Genomic DNA, 20,484 nt, shown 5'->3' with positions numbered 1-20,484 from the left:
AACTCTTCCCTGTCACACACACAATCTGTGCACCAAGTTTCGTCCGAATCTGTCCACAACTTTTTGAGATATCCTGTTCACAAACAAAAACAAACAAACAGACAAATAGACAGGGGTGAAAACATAATCTTCATCCACCTTCAGGGGCCGAGGTAATAAAATCGTAAAGTAAAATGTTCGGTTTTAGTATTTCGACTTTCACCCCTTAAAAAATGTAACGGATGCCTAAATTTAAAAGGTATTGAAGAGGCAGCTGGGTATATTGAATCAAGATACGTCAATTCTAAATTTGAAGAGGATCGGCTGAGAAAAAAAGTGATGAGTGATTGTAATTGTTGCAAAAGAAAGAAAGAAAATTAAGAAACACAAAACAAAACTAGAGCCAAGTCAATGGCGCGCCATCTCAAATCCCCAAGCTTTCCACCAAAGGCAAAATTAAAAGATGGTAAAGAGTTCCACCAGATTTGGCCCAATATCAAATTTTATGTGAATTTATTTTCACTGTTTTGACCCCTGTGACCCTAACCAATCCCCTGGAGTATGACATCCCCAATGTTTATTGCACATACAAAGTTTAATAAAACAACCATTTAAAATTGTGCCCGTAATTGAATTTTTTGGTATTTGACCTTTTGACCCCGCTCCAGGAGGCGGAGCTAAAGATGACATTGTTCTTGCACCTTCGTGCCATGTGGTGATCATAATACCAAGGTTGGTGAATTTCTGTCCAACTGTCTTGGAGATAGCGTGACAGACAGACAGATGGAGCTGATTACAATACAACCCACTCCTCCCCTCCCCCCATTGTAGGAAGGGAGACTTGATAATAAAACAACACTAAAGTTTAGTTCACTTTCACTAAGGCCTCAAATGATCTATAGGCTCTCCCTAAGCAGTGGAAATGCAATCGGTTGGGAATGTGGCACAAATTGGTCCCTCAAATAACCTTACCCTGCTATGGTTTACCTTTGTACAATGCTGGTCCCTTTATCGCCAAGTGAGGAAAAAACCCCAAAACAAACAAACCAAGACGCAATTCAGAAATGAAACTAATCATACTGACCGAGTCACATGCACTTTCCAACAAAACCGGAGAGATAAGCTCATGGTACAATGAGTGTTCCGGTGCCAAAACAAAGACAAAAAGCCTCGGCTTCACACCGGCCATTCATCACCATAGCAAAACGCAAGTTTTATTTCGTGAAATGTTCACAAAGCGAATCGTTGTGGTTAATCCGTATCCACAACCGTTTGTGCTCCCGTGCCAAAATGATTCTTCCCCTCGTTGACGTGAAACGTTACCTCTTTCTCATGAACATCACACAGGCGAAGGCCGCAACTGGGAAAAGCAATAAGGATAGGCCCACGGTCGCCATTATTGGCACGATCACCGGGGGTTGTTCTGGATCTGCAAGGGTGAGATAAGTTGTGAGAGGTTAGTGTGTGAAAGATCATTTGCAGCAAATGCAATAAGAAGAAACAAGCCAAACTGAATCCGTCCACAACTTTTAAAAATATCCTGCTCACAAACAAACAAACAGACAGACAAGTAAACAAACATGGGGTGAAACCAGGCGGAGGTAATGACAGATTTATTTTCATCGATTTAGTTACTGTTCCAAAATATGCGCTATAATCGTGATGCTAAAATCCTTCAATGAAATCCCAAAAAATTGAGCTGTCCATCCTCCAAGGTGCTAAGTTTGCAAAGTTTTTCTCCCCAAAAATAAACTCAGACAAGTACAGATACATTCAAAGTACACCGCCCCCATGCCAAATAAATAAATAACATCCCCAAACGCATGGAGACTACATTGGGAGGGAGAGGTGCACAATAATTGCTTGATTAATTGCATAATTAAAATCAACAAATAATAATTATCATAAAATATTTTCTTAATCAATTGGATAATAGAATACCTAAACCACCAGTGCTTCATCCGAAGCTGTAACTTTTTGAAAAAAAATTAAATGTCATTAATCAATTTTTAAAAATAATTAATTGATTAATCAATAAATAATTAATCGATTAATTGTTTAATCAATAAATCAAAAATACCCTTTGCAGCCAAATCACTTGGTCATTGTCATGTCCAAATATCAGCTTCCGAGCTCAAAAGGTGCCTGAGATATTGGCCAGATGAGAAAGAAAATAAATAAATGATTAATAATGAAAATAAATATATAATAATCATAAAAGAATTAACAATTGGCTAATATAATACATAAACCACCACCGTTTGATCCGAATCAATAACTTTTTAAAAAATCTATTAATTAAGTCATTAATCGAATAATTATATTGCAACGGATTTCCTTCACTGCCTTTGTAAAACGGATAGCAATGTCTCCTGATATCCCTTAATTTGCATTTCCTTTGTCTGCAAAGCACCTACAGGATCATTGTATCACTACTCAATAAAATTAGACACGTAAAGCCTAAAGCAGGAGGAAACGGTAGGCCCCACTGACCACTAGAAACCTTTTTGAAGTGACCTACTTGCCAGTTTCCTCTGATGACATCACAAGCCTGCTTCACTTCACGCTGACCTAACCTGTTCTGGGAAACTATATGTCATACGAATTACTCCTTTATGTTTGGCAACCGGGATCTCGTACTATTTTTTGTATGCATTAACCACCTGTTACATATGATTATTTTCTTTGTCATTGATCCAAGGCTCATGAAGGAGCTCATACAGTGCATTCAGAAAGTATTCAGACCCCTTCACTTTTTTCACATTTTGTTCTGTTGCAGCCTTAGGTTGAAATCGTTTAAATTAATTTGTTCCCTCATCAACCTACACTCAATACCCCAAAATGACAAAGAGAAAACAGGATTTTAGAAAGTTTTGCAAATTTATTAAAAAGAAAAAACTGAAATATCACATTGACAAAAGTATTCAGACCCTTTGCTATGACACTTCAAATTTAGCTCAGGTGCCTCCCATTTATCTTGATCATCTTTGAGATGTTTCTACACCTTGATTGGAGTCCACCTGTGGTAAATTCAATTGATTGGACATGATTTGGAAAGGCACACACCTGTCTATATAAGGTCTCACAGCTGACAATGAATATCAGAGCAAAAACCAAGCCATGAGGTCGAAGGAACTGCCTGCAGAGCTCAGAGACAGGATTGTGTCGAGGCACAGATCTGGGGCAGCCGACAAAAAAATTCTGCTGCATTGAAGGTTCCCAAGAGCACAGTGACCTCCATAATTCTTAAATGGAAGAAGTTTGGAACAACCAGACCTCTTCCGAGAGCTGGCCGCCCGGCCAAACTGAACAATCGGGGGAGAAGGGCCTTGGTAAGAGAGGTGACCAAGAACCCGATGGTCACTCTGGCTGAGCTCCAGAGATCCTGTGTGGAGATGGGAGAAACTTCCAGAAGGACAACCATCACTGCAACACTCCACCGATCTGGGCTTTTTGGCAGAGTGGCCAGACGGAAGCCTCTCCTCAGTGAAAGACACATGAAAGTCCGCTTGGAGTTTTCAAAAAAGCACCTGAAGGACTCTCAGACTGTGAGAAACAAGATTCTGTGGTCTGATGAAACCAAGATTGAACTGTTTGGCCTCAATTCTAAAGGTCATGTCTGGAGGAAACCAGGCACCGCTCATCACCTGCCCAATACCATCCCAACGGTGAAGCATGGTGGTGGCAGCATCATGCTGTGGGGGTGTTTTTCAGCAGCAGGGACTGGGGGACTGGTCAGGGTTGAGGGAACAATGAACGGAGCAAAGTACAGAGATATCCTTCATGAAAACCTGAAACAGAGCGCTCAGGACCTCAGACTGGGCCGAAGGTTCACCTTCCAACAGGACAATGACCTTAAGCACACAGCCAAGACAACGCAGGAGTGGCTGAGGGACAACTCTGTGAAGGTCCTTGAGTGGCCCAGCCAGAGCCCTGACTTGAACCCAATCAAGCGTCTGTTACGGGGTCGTCCCCTATCCCCTGGTCTCGGTAAACCTCCGCACCCCGAGAGGGTCCCCGGCAGAAAGATATTGTACCGAATTTGGGAATTGTGTGTGTAATTTGAGGTAAAGCTTGTTGTAAATATCACCCTCCGTAGTGTAAAGAAAGGTCAAAGGTCGTCCGTAGTTAGGCCACCGCAACACGTAGCCAATCATAAATTCCCTCGGTCGTTATGTCCCTAATCTATGTAGTTGAAGGCTCTGTTTCCCATTAAATTGACACTTCATTGCACCGAATTAAATAAGGTAGATCCCTCTGACACGGTATCTTCGAAGTGCCACCTTTCACCACTTTGCTGCATTTTAACTCCCTTTCGCCACTTTGCTGCATTTTAACTCCCTCACGCCACTTTGCTGCATTTTGCCTCCCTTACGCCACTTTGCTGCATTTGGCTCCATTAGCCACGTGGTTAAGCCTCAGAGAAGAAAGGCGTGTCTCCGCCCTCGTGATCGGAAGGAGTGAGCGGCACCAATCCACCAACCAAGAACGAGGGGTTTGGCTTGAGCGGGCGGAGAGAGAACGCTTGGGGGAGGTTCAAAAAGGTTTGAGGGTGTGGCCTATAAAGACCGCCGCGGGACGCCTCGCGAGGGAGAGCTTGAACGAGAGGGCTGTGAAAACCAAGCTGGAGAGAGGGAGAGAAGGGAGAGAACCCCGAAAGAGCACGCGACGCAGCAGCTTGAAGCAGGGGAGCTCGAACCGCAGCGGTGTGAACCAGGGCAGCTTTGGGAACCGCGGCAGCGGACGCGACCGCAGCGTGGGCGTCTGACGACGTTGCCGAGGTGACCGCGAAGTAACAGCGGCCGGCCCGACCGTGCTCCAGCCCGAGCTGAACCTTCTCCCTCCAGCCAATCCACCCTGCAATTCCCCGTGTAAGTGTGAATGTTCGTCTGTCGTACACGTTGTCCTGGGGTTTATTAATTAAGATTGTTAATAGGTAAGCTAATGATTTCACTGTGTCTCCTGCTCCTTCCATTTCCCTGTATATAACATGACTGCTCTTTTTGCTTTGGCTTGTATAAATAATAATAAATCCTGTTATTCCTCCATTCTTCTCCTTCTTTCTTCTTCATTCTCATTCGGTCGCTTTAGTGGTTTCAATATTGAGTGTACGTGGCGCGATTCGGCCAACGAATAAATCGGGTCTAGTCATTGGTAACCGGCTCACGGTGCAGTCCGCTTCGCTCGGCGCAACTAATCCATTAGGCTGCGACCGTGAGCGGGGGAGTATTTCCTCGCGTGTCGGGGAGCGCTGGTATTTTAATAGGTAATAGGACGGTTTAGGCCTAATACCCTACCCAGCGTCGACCGGCCGTGGCGTCATACCTCCAGGACCACGTCGGTCAGTCATATAAGCGAGGGGACTAATCCCCCCTTGGTAAGTGGGGAAGGCCGACGTTGGATTCCGTAACAATATGTTATCCTTGGTTGAAATCAATCAAATCAATAATGAAACCACACCAAGGGTTATGAACAAACAATAATATATTATAAATCACACCGGAATCACGACACAAATAATAATAACAATTCGCCCTACTATCACTATTTTTAAGATGGTACCACCTTATCTCGTCCTTTAAGCCAAACTCACAGTACTCCCCCAATGTCTCTGTACCCCTCCAAGGCGAGGTCGATTCGCTCCAGCGATAGTTGGATCAATGTCCGTCACAATCAATTGAGGCATGGACGATCGAAGCAACCCACAGGTCACGTGATCCACACCCAGCACAATAGCGGTGGAATGGGAAACCTCCCAAAGACGCGCTCCGACATACACGTTTGCGGTTCAATCAACGAGTCTCCGTATAATCTTCAAAAGCCCCTTTCTTGCACAGCCGTCCCCGGCAACCCACCGGGGAATAATGCCCGGCCGACGCGACAAAAACCTGTTCACTGCAGGTTGCGCACGTGGCGAAGATGGCGGACGGCTTTCACTCAAACCCGGGCTTTGAGGCAAGGATACTCTGTTGCCTCAATGATACCTCAATGAGGATACCCGACGACACAGGCTCCATAGCACTCCGGCGATATCTCCTATCGCCCGAACTTCCTTTCAAGGACGCAGGGTCCACTCGCCCTGTACGCTCCACCAATCGGTCCGGAGCTTCAACCAAAACGTCCTTTTACGATCTCCTCCCGCCTCTTCTTCCTCGCTCCACCTCTTCCGGTCACGATCCGGATTTCCGGCCACATTTTACCAGGAGCGCTTTTAAACCTTTTAACCACAATAACCCTCTACCTTAAGCCACAATAAGCATAATATCTAGAACCAACAATGATAACAATAACAACCATAATTAGGGCCGAATCCGTAACACTTCCCCCCCCTCAAGAAAGAAAGTTTGAACACAGCGAAAACTTTCTTGGTAGGCAAATTCTTGAAACCAACACAAGTAATCAATGTTTCCCCAAAAATAAAGCAACAAAACTTTCACACCACCCACAGAATTCCTAAAATTAATTCACTCTGGACAAAGCGTCAGCCATGACATTGTCCCTGCCCTTTACATGTTCAATTTCCAAGTTACCCCTGCAAAGCCAAACTCCCTCTCATCAACCTCTGATTTTTACTTTTAGTTTCTTTTGAATGAAGGTTATGGGGTTGATCAAAAATCCAAAGTCAAGCCAATCGATAGCACTTTTTCTGGGAGGCCGAGCTGAGGGCCAGGTTCCATGGTGGTTGGGTGGTGAGGCCTGGACATATTCACTACCTGGACGCCTTTAGGAACGTGGAGTTCACGGTTAATCCATGTAGGAAATCCATCCATGTCTACATGGACACCTTTAGGAACGTGGCGTTCACGGTTAACCCGTGTAGGAATCTTGGCTCGGCTGCTCCACAGCATTCAGTGCTTCAACTCTTTCTAACTTTCCTAACAATCACGGTTGGACCACTTGTCACAGTAGTCAGCTGAATGGCAGTCTCCTTCTCGGCCACTGCTCTGATAATCCTTCCTTCGGTAGATGTCATAACTCTGGAAGCCTCCATAATAATATCGATTGCGGCCATCACCACTACTACTCCGTGGTCCTCCTCTGTAGCCCCCTCGGCCCCTAGGAAATGCCTTCCCTACTGTGATGGTCCGACCCTCCAACTCCTTGCTATTCAGATCCTTTTCTGCCTCTCTGGCGTCCTTTGAGATTTCAAACGTGACAAAGCCAAACCCTCTTGACTTTCGTGTCTCCATGTCTTTTATCAGCAGCACTTCCAAAAGCGGTCCATATTTGCTGAAGGCAGACTCCAGAACATCTTCCTTTGTTTTGAAGTTGTCCACCTACAAATAACTTGCTAAATTTGTCGCCATCCCTAACTGGTGTGGTGTTATTTTCCCTACTGGGCTTTTTAACAACCATCGGGTTACCATAGACTTGACCACCGGCCAAATCATTCCTGATAACAACAGATACTCCCTCTACAGGAAGCGTGGCTTGTAAACCGACGGTGACTGGTCCTGACACCAAATCGGACTCCAAATGGATGACATGAAGTGGAGCACGAACACAGCCACCAATCCCCTGTAAACGAACACTATCCCCAGTTGCCGTCTCCTCGGACCATGGCAAGACGCCTTCAAGCATTAAAGATTGATGTGCTCCTGTGTCCCTAAATATCATAACCGGTCTCCGGTTAGTCGAGGCTCCATCCAATGACACAAACCCCTCTGAAATAAATGGTTGGTAACCATTTAGAGGGCGATTTCTCACAATGGCCATCGTATTTGGAGTCGTTCTGGTCGAACTCCACTCCTGATTTTCCTTTCCGAGAGCATAACAGTTGGACATCAAGTGCCCAGGTTTATGGCAAAAAGTGCAAGTAGGCCAGGAGGAGAACCTCGTGGTCTGCCAAGGCATGGGGGCGGCGGTCTGCCTTGAGCCCCCCGGACGATAGGTCTGTCTTGGAACCGCAGTTTTCTGATTTCTAGAAGGCGTGTCAGAGTGGTCCTCATTTTCATCTCGAGGCCGCCCCCATGGATTTTCATTCTCCGCCCCTGATGTACCATAGCTCCCCTGGCTAGGTCTGGGCGAGACGTTCAGTTTGTGGAACCCCATCCTGTGTGTTAAGGCATAGTCATCTGCCATGGTTGCTGCCTCATACAGCTTTGGTACTTTCCTTTCCTCCAGATGAACTTTAATTCTGCTGTCTCAACAATGGATGGAGGTCCTCAATGCCAAACAGGAAATCAGAGCTGTCTCACTTGACATATCACGTGCCTTCGATACGGTCTGGCACCCAGCTCTGCTCACCAAACTCACCTCCTATGGTATTCAGGGAAATCTCCACTCATGGCTTGCGGATTTCCTCTCTGGTCGTAGGCAACGTGTGGCCCTGAATGGATTTCTCTCATCTTCCCTTCCTGTTCTGGCTGGAGTTCCCCAAGGTAGTGTTCTGGGCCCTGTGCTATTTCTGGTCTTCATCAATGACCTCTCCGACTCTCTGGAAAATCCTCTCTATCTCTTTGCTGATGACTCCACTATCTACCGCTCCATTCCTCATCCCTCAGATCGGCAGTCTGCAGCCTCCTCACTCTCTGCAGACCTGGACAAAATCACAGACTGGTCAAAAAAGTGGAACATGTCTTTCAATCCTGACAAATCTCACACTCTTACAATGTCTCTCCCAAAGGACCGACTGGACAACCCTCCCATCTACTTTCTCAACAATCCTCTCCAAGAAGTTCTGTCGCTCAAGCTTTTGGGTCTCACTATCTGCCTTGATCTTTCTTGGGAAAACCACATTTCCAAGCTGGCCTCCAAAGCCAGTCGCCGACTGGGCATCCTCCGTCGTGCGAAGTCCTTCCTTGGCACACCTGAGCTCCTCACCACATACAAGGCTTTCATCCGCAGCTCAATGGAATACTGTTCCCCCCTCTGGGCTGGTGCTCCTGCCTCACACCTTGCTCGGCTTCACGCTGTTGAGGCCAAAGCTTTCAGAATCATTGGAATCTCCTGCGATGTAGTCAACTCCGAGGGCCTTTCACTCACTCACCGCAGGCAGGTTGGTGGTCTTTCTGTCTTCTACCGACTCCTCTCCGGCCTTGCTCCCCCAGCTCTCTCTGTGCTCTGTCCCCCCAATATTCCTTCAGGTCGCACAAGATCTGCCTGCAACCCTCTTATGGTTAAACTGCCAAAGTATAGGCTCTCTGCTCACCTTCACTCTTTCATTCCCCTTTTCTCTCGCCTCTGGAACAAACTCCCCCACTCCCTTCAATCCCACTCCTCCCTCCAGGTCTTTAAAACAGCTGTTCACCACCATCTCTTATCTTCCCCCATCGAAAACCTTGATCTTTTCTACCCCCGGTAATTCACCCCAGAGTCCTTGCAGTGTTCATATGTTTTATTCCTCTCCCACCTCCCCCCAAGCCCTCCCCCTCGCACATTTCTCCCGATGTCCCTGCTCTCAAATGTTGTGTTTGTGTCCTTCCCCCTCTCTCCCCATCTTGTCTGCCGCTCCTCTTGTTTTTTGTGTGTCGGTTTGTCTTTTTGTGTGATTAATGTTAGCTCTTTCACGAGCCTCGATCTTGTATACAAATGTCCTCGTGGACACACTGTTGGAATTCCTCCACCAGGATCAATTGTCGCAATAGTTCGAAGTCTTTTCCAACTCCTTTTGAATCACACCACCTATCAAACATGGTTTCTTTCAATCTGGCAAACTCCACGTGGGTCTCATTCTCCCTCCTCCTGGCCTTCCGGAATTTTTGCCGGTAAGCTTCCGGGACCAATTCATAGGCTTTGAGAATGTGTTTCTTCAATACCTCGTAATCTGGACATCGGTCAATCGGTAAAGCCGAATAAATCTCTCGAGCTTTACCTACCAGAACACTTTGCACTAGTATGGACCAGTACTCCTTTGGCCAGTTTAACAGTCGAGCCACTTTCTCAAAGTGTGGAAAAAACTTGGCTACCTCCTTTTCATTGAAGGGTGGAACCAGCCTCACATGTCTGCCAACATCCCAGGTGTTCTGACTAGGTGTCGAACCAGTCGGCATGGATGGTACCTCTCCCCGTTCTTTCATTACATCCAGCTCTTTGAGTTTAATTTCCTGCTGAAGGGCCATTTCACGATCCCTTAACTCCCTTTCGGCTTTTCTCTCCTCTGTTTTTTTTTCCTCTAACCTTTCCTGGAGTTCTCTTTCAACTCTCCTTTCCTCTGCTTTCTTCTCTTCTAACCTTTCCTGGAGTTCTCATTCCACTCTCCTTTCCTCTGATTGTTTCTCTTCTCTTCTCTCTTCTGCTTTCCTTTCCTCTGCTTTTAATCTTTCCTGGAGTTCTCGTTCCACGCTCCTTTCCTCTGCTTTTTTGTCTTCTAACCTTTCCTGGAGTTCTCTTTCCTTTTCTGCTTTCCTTTCCTCTGCTTTTAACCTTTCCTGGAGTTCTCGTTCCTCTGCTGTTTCCGTTTCCTGGCTCTGTAATTGCATCTCCAGTTTCCGGAGCTCCACATTTTCTTGCTCTTCTGGTAACCAATCCCAGGCTACCTCTTCCCATGTTTCTAATCCCACCATAGATTGTATCACCACCGTCTGCAACTCTGACTTCTTCATATTAGTTCGGACCTCCAAGCTAAAATGTTTGGCCAATTTCAAGAGGTCCGATTTTACTAACGCTCTGAACTGTGCTTCACTAGGGGTCACTGTAAACTTCTCTGCGTCAAAATCCATGGTGACTATTGTTCACCTGTTGAACATGTGAACTTCACACACACTTCTTCACACAAGAAATGTTACAAAAAAAAATAATTGTTGTTTGTTTTTTTGGAAAAATTTGGGAATGTTGGAACAAGTTCCAAATTTGGGAATGTTAGGGAATTATTTCCCGGACTAAATCTAGGGAATTTTATATCCCAGACGAGCCCCCAATTTCTGTTACGGGGTCCTCCCCTATCCCCTGGTCTCGGTAAACCTCCGAACCCCGAGAGGGTCCCCGGCAGAAAGATATGTTATCCTTGGTTGAAATCAATCAAATCAATAATGAAACCACACCAAGGGTTATGAACAAACAATAATATATTATAAATCACACCAGAATCACGACACAAATAATAATAACAATTCGCCCTACAATCACTATTTTTAAGATGGTACCACCTTATCTCGTCCTTTAACCCAAACTCACAGTACTCCCCCAATGTCTCTGTACCCCTCCAAGGCGAGGTCGATTCGCTCCAGCGATAGTTGGATCAATGTCCGTCACAATCAATTGAGGCGTGGACGATCGAAGCAACCCACAGGTCACGTGATCCACACCCAGCACAATAGCGGTGGAATGGGAAACCTCCCAAAGACGCGCTCCGACGTACACGTTTGCGGTTCAATCAACGAGTCTCCGTATAATCTTCAAAAGCCCCTTTCTTGCACAGCCGTCCCCGGCAACCCACCGGGGAATAATGCCCGGCCGACGCGCCAAAAACCTGTTCACTGCAGGTTGCGCGCGTGGCGAAGATGGCGGACGGCTTTCACTCGAACCCGGGCTTTGAGGCAAGGATACTCTGTTGCCTCAATGATACCTCAATGAGGATACCCGACGACACAGGCTCCACAGCACTCCGGCGATATCTCCTATCGCCCGAACTTCCTTTCAAGGACGCAGGGTCTACTCGCCCTGTACGCTCCACCAATCGGCCCGGAGCTTCAACCAAAACGTCTTTTTACGATCTCCTCCCGCCGCTTCTTCCTCGCTCCACCTCTTCCGGTCACGATCCGGATTTCCGGCCACATTTTACCAGGAGCGCTTTTAAACCTTTTAACCACAATAACCCTTTCCCTTAAGCCACAATAAGCATAATATCTAGACCCAACAATGATAACAACAACAACCATAATTAGGGCCGAATACGTAACACATCTCTGGAGAGACCTGAAAATGGCTGTCCACCGACGGTCCCCATCCAACCTGACAGAGATTGAGAGGATCTGCAGAGAAGAATGACAGAAAATCACGAAATCCAGGTGTGCAAAGCTTGCCGCGTCATACCCAAGAAGACTCGAGGCTGTAATCGCTGCCAAAGGTGCTTCAACTAAGTACTGAGTTAAGGGTCTGAATACTTATGTCAATGTGATATTTCAGTTTTTTCTTTTTAATAAATTTGCAAAACTTTCTAAAATCCTGTTTTCTCTTTGTCATTATGGGGTATTGAGTGTGGATTGATGAGGGAAAAAATGAATTTAAACGATTTCAGCATAAGGCTGCAACATAACAAAGTGTGAAAAAAGTGAAGGGGTCTGAACACTTTCTGAATGCACAGTACATAAACATCAGCAGGACAATGGACAAACACACACTGATTGATATATGGGATTTCAACTTGGAATATCCACATTATGAGCCAGATGGGAACACCAAACCATTTACGTAAACTAGAAAGAATACCAAAAGGTAAAGCCCGTCCACGTCCGCTTTAGACTCAAACTAAGCTTGACGAAAACAACAGGTACACTTTTTAAACTTATTAATTATTGTCCTCTATCTTCTCTAAATAAAGGTTTGATGAAAATTTCATTACAAAAACTCAAATAGTAAAATAAAAAGCATCTCAAAATGCAAGCGGATAAATTTATAATTACATAAATAAAGTGAAAACGTCAATCGGTAGAGAGCATACCTCTACCAGGCTGAACAGTTTACGTTTTGTATACTACAGACTGGCCGGATCTGGATCCAGGCCTTAACAAAAATCGAATCCATTTGTCTGTGTCACACACCGAACCTGTCCACCAAGTTTCGTCCGAATCAGCCCACAATGTTTTGAAATATCATCTACATATCGTTTTTGGCCTCCATCCCTCAATGGTGAAGAATCACTTAAAATTTTTAATAATTCTTGTATTGGGATCCGGATCTTCACCAATATCCAATCAATTCGTAACTGCCACACACCCAACCTGTCCACCAAGTTTCACCAAAATCCGTTCATGCCTTTTTGAGATATCCTGCTGACAGACAAACAGACCGACAAGGGTGAAAACATAACCTCTGTCCACCTTCAGAGAAAAAAATCCAAATTTTCCAAACTGGCTTTGATCCCGTAATCATTTGACGTGCCTCATTCCCAGATATTATTGCATACATCTGCCGAACAATGAAGAAATGAGTGCAGTCATTTTTGAGTAGATGTGATGGATGGACGTATGGATGGACAAAGCGACAGACAGACAGGACACAAAATATAAGCCCCGAGCCAGTCTGACACTCAGTTTGGGGCTGGAAAACATGACTACACACACAAACACACACACACACACACACAGACAGGACACAAAATATAAGCCCTGAGCCAGTCTGACACTCAGTTTGGGGCTGGAAAACATGACTACACACACACACACACACACACACACACACACACACACACACACACAAACAGGATCATTGGAACGGCGAAGAAGAGGTAAACTCAATTGGGACGGAGAACGAATCATTCTAAATGCCCAAGACCAAGGACACGACACGAATGGCTTTAAGGAAATGGCGGGACTGAGTCAATTGGACAAGTGTAGGTTCTGCAAGGTAGAAACAGAAAGCATGAGTCACTTCCTATCAGGATGTAAAAAACTCATGTCAGAGCAGCTGTACACGCAAAGGCACAACAAGGCATGTAGAGTTATCCACCTTGGCACATTTGCAACCAGAAAACTAATGGAAACATGAAACAAAGCAATGATTGAAAACAAGGAAGTGACACTCACTTAAGACCTGATGATCCCATCCAGCGTGAACATAGAAAACAAAGCATTGCGACCGGACATAGTACTGAGGTACAAAAAGGAAAACAAGACATTGCTAATTGAGGTTTCAGTACCCAGTGTTTTTTTGTCTAAACAATGCAGAAATAAAGAAAATGACCAAATATTAAGACCTCAAGAATAAAGTGAAAAGATCCTGGAAGCTGAAGAGTGCCAAAATTGTACCAGTGATAATTGGGGTGATGAGAATGATAAAGAAAAACCTTACAGAGATCTTAAAAACCATCCATGGGAATATTACCACAAACAAACTGCACTTGGAGACTGTACAGGGCTCAGTGACGGTCCTCAAAAGAGCACTCGGAACAAAACTTTGAGAACAAGAAAACTTCACAACTTGGTCCATGAATCATGACCCCTTACTGAAACGGAAGTGGATTATTCGAGTCCTCGGAGGACTTTGTTCCACCTTCTGAAACCTGAATTATGGAGATAATAACCAACAACACACACACACACACACACACACACACACACTTTGAGACCTGGTAGGTCTTTGTTCCATCTCATAAACCCCACCCACATTTCGAGATAGTTAGTCAACATCAACAACTTTCATGCACACACAAATACACACATATACGTGTGTGCACACTTGAAGGTGGATACTTCGAGCACTGGGAAGGCTCCGTTCCACCTTTTGAAACCTGATTTATGGAGATAACAACCAAAGGCAAAGGCACACACACACACACACACACACACACACACACACACACACACACACACACACACACTTGCTACAAACATCCTGACCAAGAAAGGGTACCGATCACACGTTAACTGTTTAAGCATCCACTATACAGTTAACAAGGTTTCTGAATCGTACCTGGGAAAGAAGATATGAAGGTAAAAGTGCAGCAACCTCACAGGACCTTAGCACCAAGTGTTCGTGTGACACATTAATTCATGGCTCCAAACAGTTAAAAATTGATACTTGGATATAACCTAACTAAATCCTTAAGGATGACTGACAGTGGGAAGCAGTGTCACAGCTGACACTGCATTTAACAATGGGCGATGGGCAGTTCTGTGTCTTCCACAGAATGCAGACTAGCAGAGTACCCGCTCTTCGGGCAATCTTGTTTAAAACATCCAACACGTTCTTCTGCCACATGCCTTTATTGGGCGGTGTATAGGCAACTGACAGCTACCTCAATTACTCCCAAAAATAAAAACTCCCGGTTGCATGCATGAAGTATAAAAACATGCCGACTGCTTACAATTCAAAACACCTCACTGCACTGGAAAACGTACGAACAGGAATACTGTACTGTAAATGGTAGGGACTTGTAATACCCTCTCCCACCTGGAGGAGGCGACACATGACAATTTGCATTTACACAGAGAAACAACAACCTCCTCTCCCTCTCCTCCGAAGACCACCGGCAAAGATAAAAACACCCTTATACACTAACTGGGGCCATGCTGATCCTATGTAGCAAAAGTCTGGATGTAATCGGGCCAGAAATGTAGGAGAAGTAGCACGGCAAAGAAACAGACGCACAAACAAACAAACAAACATCGGTCGGTGAATTATTATAGTAAGGATTACCAATCAAAATCGCAAGCTCTCCTTTTCAAGGGCCCTGACTCACCGCTGACAGAAATAGAGAACGACACAGGCTCAGACCACGTGCCGTTGCCTGCAAGAGACCGAGCGCGAACGCGCACTGTATAATTCCCAGCATGCAGTAGGTCCAGGTGATAGCCTCCATACTTCTTGTAGTCGTCTCGAGAGACACAGCGCGGCTGCCCAGTCACCTGTAGAATGAAACCATAACCCAGGACCCCAAATAAGAACATCCTGCCAATCCTCTTCCAAAATATGATATTGAATTGGACAAATCATCACAGACTAACTGATTTGCATGTGAATCTGTAACTTCGCCCACTCAACGGGGTGCGACTTTATTTAAAAAAGAAATGTTTTTGCAAAGTTACCTCTTGGTCCCGTCGATATAAAACTTCATATAGAACAATGAGGCCGTTCGGATTTGGTGGTTCGTCCCATATTAGGTGCACCTTGGTTGGATTCAGGAGCTTGTGAGTCACCGACCGTGGTATGTCATCGGCTCCCACTGCAAATCAGAACCATTGACAAAGTTCCTGGTTACCGAAGGTCACACTCAACAACTTAAAGAGAGATGCGTTTGCTAAATTGTAGTTATCATAGACTGTTAACTAACTCGTTGCTCTTAACATCTGAGAATTATTTAAAAAAATCATCCTCGCATTTCCTAATAAAATTTGACTTGTTTACACTTTCATTTATTTTTTTAAGATACAGATAAAAACAGAGTATTGATTTGAATTACACCTGTAAAGGGTGTTTCCCTAAAGAATGCCTTTTTCCCAAAACGAATCGTGCGCTCACACATACTGCAATGTGAACGTACAAGTGATTATAATTAATTGTAGCTAGTCTCAACAATGCGTGTGCTGCGAGGTGAAAAGTCTCCAAAAATATCTCAATTTTATCTAAATTTTTTCTCTTTTTTTTTTAGATATGACCGAAAAACTCAGTCTCTCAAAGGATCGCCTGTGTCATGTTTGGAATTGCACGCAAGCTTTTTGCAGACACTCTCAGGCCCGTTAAGGCTGCACGGCTTTGTTTTGCATTATTTTCACAGCGTTGGCTTTGAGCAATGGCCTAGAAATTCGCCAGACCTCAATCCAGCGGAGAACCTTGGAGCCATTATGAAAGAGCGAGTTGAAGACCGCTTGTTGGATTTTTCGGAGAGCGAACAGTGTTCCTGTGACCGTTTAATGGATATAATCAACGAGGTACTGGAAGGAATGAAAGGTGATACTGACCTCTTTTGCAATTTGTTGAGGTCGTTTCGAACGCATTTGAATCTTGTGAAAGCCACTGGCAGAAAATCGATAAAAAATTATTAAAGTCTGAGGTGTGCATCCGGTCGAGAAAAAAAAGCATTCTTTAGGGAAACACCCTTTATAAGGAAAGAAGCCAAACAAATTGGAAGGAAAAACCCATGCCAGCCAATCAGCATGCACTTAGGGCAGGCAGGATGGCCTATATGTACGCATACTCACCTCAAAGCTGTCTAGCCTGGGTTTGAATCCCGACCCAGCTATAAACTGTCATCCCAGTGTTTCATCGGCAGGGTGATTCATCAATGTGTGTGTCGTCACCAGGTTGGATGTTAAACTGGCCTCAAGTCTGTCAGAATTTGGGGGTGGATGCTAAAGAGCTCACAGTGTCCTTCGCGAAGAGTAAGCGAGCTATCAACGGCACCCTGAAAAATTATCAATTCCTGCCCTAACCAGCAGAGGGCATTTGCACCCAAACCACCCAATATATATTTCATTTCATCAAACAACACCAATTTCATCCAATAATTTGAATTACGTCCATCATCCATGATGTATTTAAAGTAATAAAAGAAGAAGAGGAGGAAGAAGAATCCTTGGCTTAACAAGAACTGGTCAGTTATTTTACCTTTGTTTTGAGACATGCATGACAAACATTGCGCACAACAACCCACTCTCCATTCCCTTCCCTCACAGCGTGGTCCACTAATATTCAAGGTGAGAAACGTTTCTCTGAACGGATGTCTCCGATTCCAGTGTCTCTCCCTGGCTCTGTTCCTCTGTTCCACTTTGACACAACCCCTCCATCATTCCTGGGAGTGGAGTTGGTTTTTACATTAAGAACTCCGTTGCTCATTGTCCGTTGTCTGGTACAGGTACCTAGTAATGACCAACTTTCCATCCAAGCTCTCTTCTTCCTCTTCTGCCCCTCTTGGCTTTTCGGATCACTTCCTTGTCAAGGCCCATACAGTCACGTGAAAAAGTAAGTACACCCCATGTAAAGTTTTGACCTTTTCAACATATTTCAACATACAGCTATTTGATCTTCATTTCAACAATATTGATAGATAAAGGTGATATAATATAACAAATATCATGAAACATTTACATTTTGTAGTCCATTGTATAATTTAATAAACATAAATGCAAATTTCGCATGTGGAAAAAGTAAGTACACCCTTGGCTCTAATAGGTGGTATTGCCCCCTTTGGCAGAAACAACCTCAAGTAGGCGTTTCTTATAACCGTCTACCATTCTCTGACATCGACTGGGAGAAATTTTTGCCCACTCCTCCATGCAGAATTCTTTCAGCTGTGCGATGTCTGAGGGTTTCTTGCATGCACAGCTCGTTTCAAATACCCCCACAACATCTCGATGGGATTTAGATCCGGGCTTTGACTTGGCCATTCCAGAACCCTCCATTTCTTTGTTTTCAGCCATCCCTTGGTGGATTTACTGGTACTAGGGCATGCCCGTACTATATCTATATCTAAAATTATATCCCCCCCTCTATTTACATGAAATGGTTTGGTCCATGAAATGTTTTGGTCCATTCGCAACGCCAAAGCGAACGGCGAACGCTTTACATGAAATGGTTTGGTGCATGAAATGTTTTGGTCCATTCGCAACGCCAAAGCGAACGGCGAACGGCTTGCGAGTACAGTGACAATCCCCCCGGGGTTTTTATTAGTTTTAAAACATAGTTTAACGCCAACATAGCGCCAACATAGTTTGCAAACGTGAAATAAATGAATACGCTCTCAAATGTGCCATCCGAGGCAGAGTGTGTCCGCCACGTTCGGCACACGCGATAGCTCGCTGCTCTCTGATTGGTTGAATCGTTTTTTGGACATAGCTCGGTAAGTAATTGTCCGATTAATATGAAACCTTGAAAAGGCACATCCTCGGGTCCCCAGCAATATACCTGGCAAGTTTCAAGTATATCGGACCCGTGGTTGTCGAGAAACAGCGGTCACAGACAAACAAACGTACAAACAAACACACAGAGATTACTGGAATTATAGATAGATGTTTAGGGTCATTGTCATGTTGCAAGGTCCACTTTCGGTTGAGCTTCAACTTTCCGACAGATGGCCTCACATTATCCTCAAGCACCCTCTGGTACAATGAAGAATTCATAGTGGATTCTATGATGGTGAGCGGCCCAGGCCCTGATGCAGCAAAGCTGCCCCAAACCATAATATTTCCACCACCATGCTTTAGAGTTGGTATCGGGTTCTTGTGGTCAAATGCTGTCTTTGGTTTTCGCCAAACATGTCTTCTGGTACTGTGGCCAAATAGCTCGACCTTTAACTCATCTGTCCAGAGCACATTGTTCCAGAAGTGCTGGTCTTTGCCGAGGTGTTCATTGGCAAACTTTAGTCTTGCCCTGATGTTCTTTCTGGACAGCAAAGGTTTCCTCCGGGCACACCTCCCATGTAGATCAAATTTGTGCAGCCTCTTTCTAATGGTAGACTCGTGCACTTTGACATCAACAGTGGCAAGAGCTACCTGTAGGTCCTGTGATGACATTCTGGGGTTCTCAGAGACTTATTTCAGCATCGTGCGGTCTGCTCTCGGGCTGAACTTGCTGGGGCGGCCTGGCCTGAACAAGTTGGCAGTTGTTTGGAATCTTCTCCACTTGTAGATGATCTTCTGGACAGTCGAATGATTGATTTCAAATTGTTTGGAGATCTTTTTGAATCCCTTCCCAGACTCGTAGGCATCTATGACCTTCTTTCTGAAGGCCTCGGAGAGCTCTTTTGATCTCGGCATGGTGACGCCGCACACTTCAACAACAAAGAGCAAACCAAACTAAATATCTGAGGTTTAAATAAGGCAGGTTCCTCCAAGATCCTCTCTAACGATGTTCTCATCATTTGCACCTGAGCTGGTGCACCTGATTCTAATTTTAGGTATTTGAAGTAGTGATAAATGTAGGGGTGTACTTCCTTTTTCCACATGCGAAATTTGCATTCATGTTTATTTAAATTATACAATGGACGACAAAATGTAAATGTTTCATGATATTTGTTATATTATATCACCTTTATCTATCAATATTGTTGAAATATTCTGTTCTGTTCTCTTCTGTTCTCTTCACCCTCTCTTTTGCTCAAGGTCATCTGCCATCTGCTTGGAAATCAGCCAACATCACTGGTTTGCACAAAAAAGGTGCAAAAACAGATCCCAGCAACTACAGACCAATCAGCCTTCTCCCAATTATCAGCAAAGTCATGGAATCCATCATTGCTTCAGATATTAAATCTTTGCTCTTCTCCAATGGCTTGATCTCTGATCATCAATTTGGTTTCAGACCTGGTCACTCTACTCTGGACATGCTGCTTCTGCTTTCTCAACAATGGATGGAGGTCCTCAACGCCAAACAGGAAATTAGAGCTGTCTCCCTTGACATTTCACGTGCCTTCGATACGGTCTGGCACCCTGCTCTGCTCACCAAACTCTCCTCCTTTGGTATCCATGGAAATGTCCACGCATGGCTGGCGGACTTCCTCTCTGGTCGTAGTCAACGTGTGGCCCTGAATGGGTTTCTCTCATCTCCTCTTCCTGTTCAGGCTGGAGTTCCCCAAGGTAGTGTTCTGGGCCCTGTGCTTTTTCTGGTCTTCATCAATGATCTCTCTGACTCTCTTGAAAATCCTCTCTATCTCTTTGCTGACGACTCTACTCTCTGTCGCTCCATTCCTCATCCCTCAGATCGGCAGTCTGCAGCCTCCTCACTCTCTGCAGACCTGGACAAAATCACAGACTGGTCAAACAAGTGGAACATGTCTTTCAATCCTGACAAATCTCACACTCTTACAATGTCTCTCCGAAAGGACCGACTGGACAACCCTCCCATCTACTTTCTCAACAATCCTCTCCAAGAAGTTCTGTCGCTCAAGCTTTTGGGTCTCACTATCTGCCATGA

General features: G+C 44.8%; 1 protein-coding gene across 2 annotated transcripts in view; it reads right to left on the bottom strand.

The window, feature by feature from the left end:
* The window catches only part of LOC137436401 (insulin-like growth factor 1 receptor), a 295,186-nt gene that overhangs the window by 57,389 nt on the left and 217,313 nt on the right, over positions 1-20,484 (bottom strand). For both annotated transcript variants that reach the window (XM_068130150.2, XM_068130151.2), the window contains exons 13-15: positions 15,666-15,802; positions 15,320-15,485; positions 1,303-1,408 (exon numbers count right to left, since the gene is read on the bottom strand). In XM_068130150.2, the coding sequence (XP_067986251.2) occupies positions 1,303-1,408; positions 15,320-15,485; positions 15,666-15,802 (409 nt within the window). The remainder of the gene's footprint in view (positions 1-1,302; positions 1,409-15,319; positions 15,486-15,665; positions 15,803-20,484) is intronic.

Source organism: Myxine glutinosa, chromosome 11 (assembly GCF_964187855.1).
Source record: "Myxine glutinosa chromosome 11, kmMyxGlut1.1, whole genome shotgun sequence".
NCBI classification, from domain to species: Eukaryota; Metazoa; Chordata; class Myxini; order Myxiniformes; family Myxinidae; genus Myxine; species Myxine glutinosa.
Note: the sequence above shows the minus strand (reverse complement) of the source record. Positions and strands in the feature narration are given on the sequence as shown.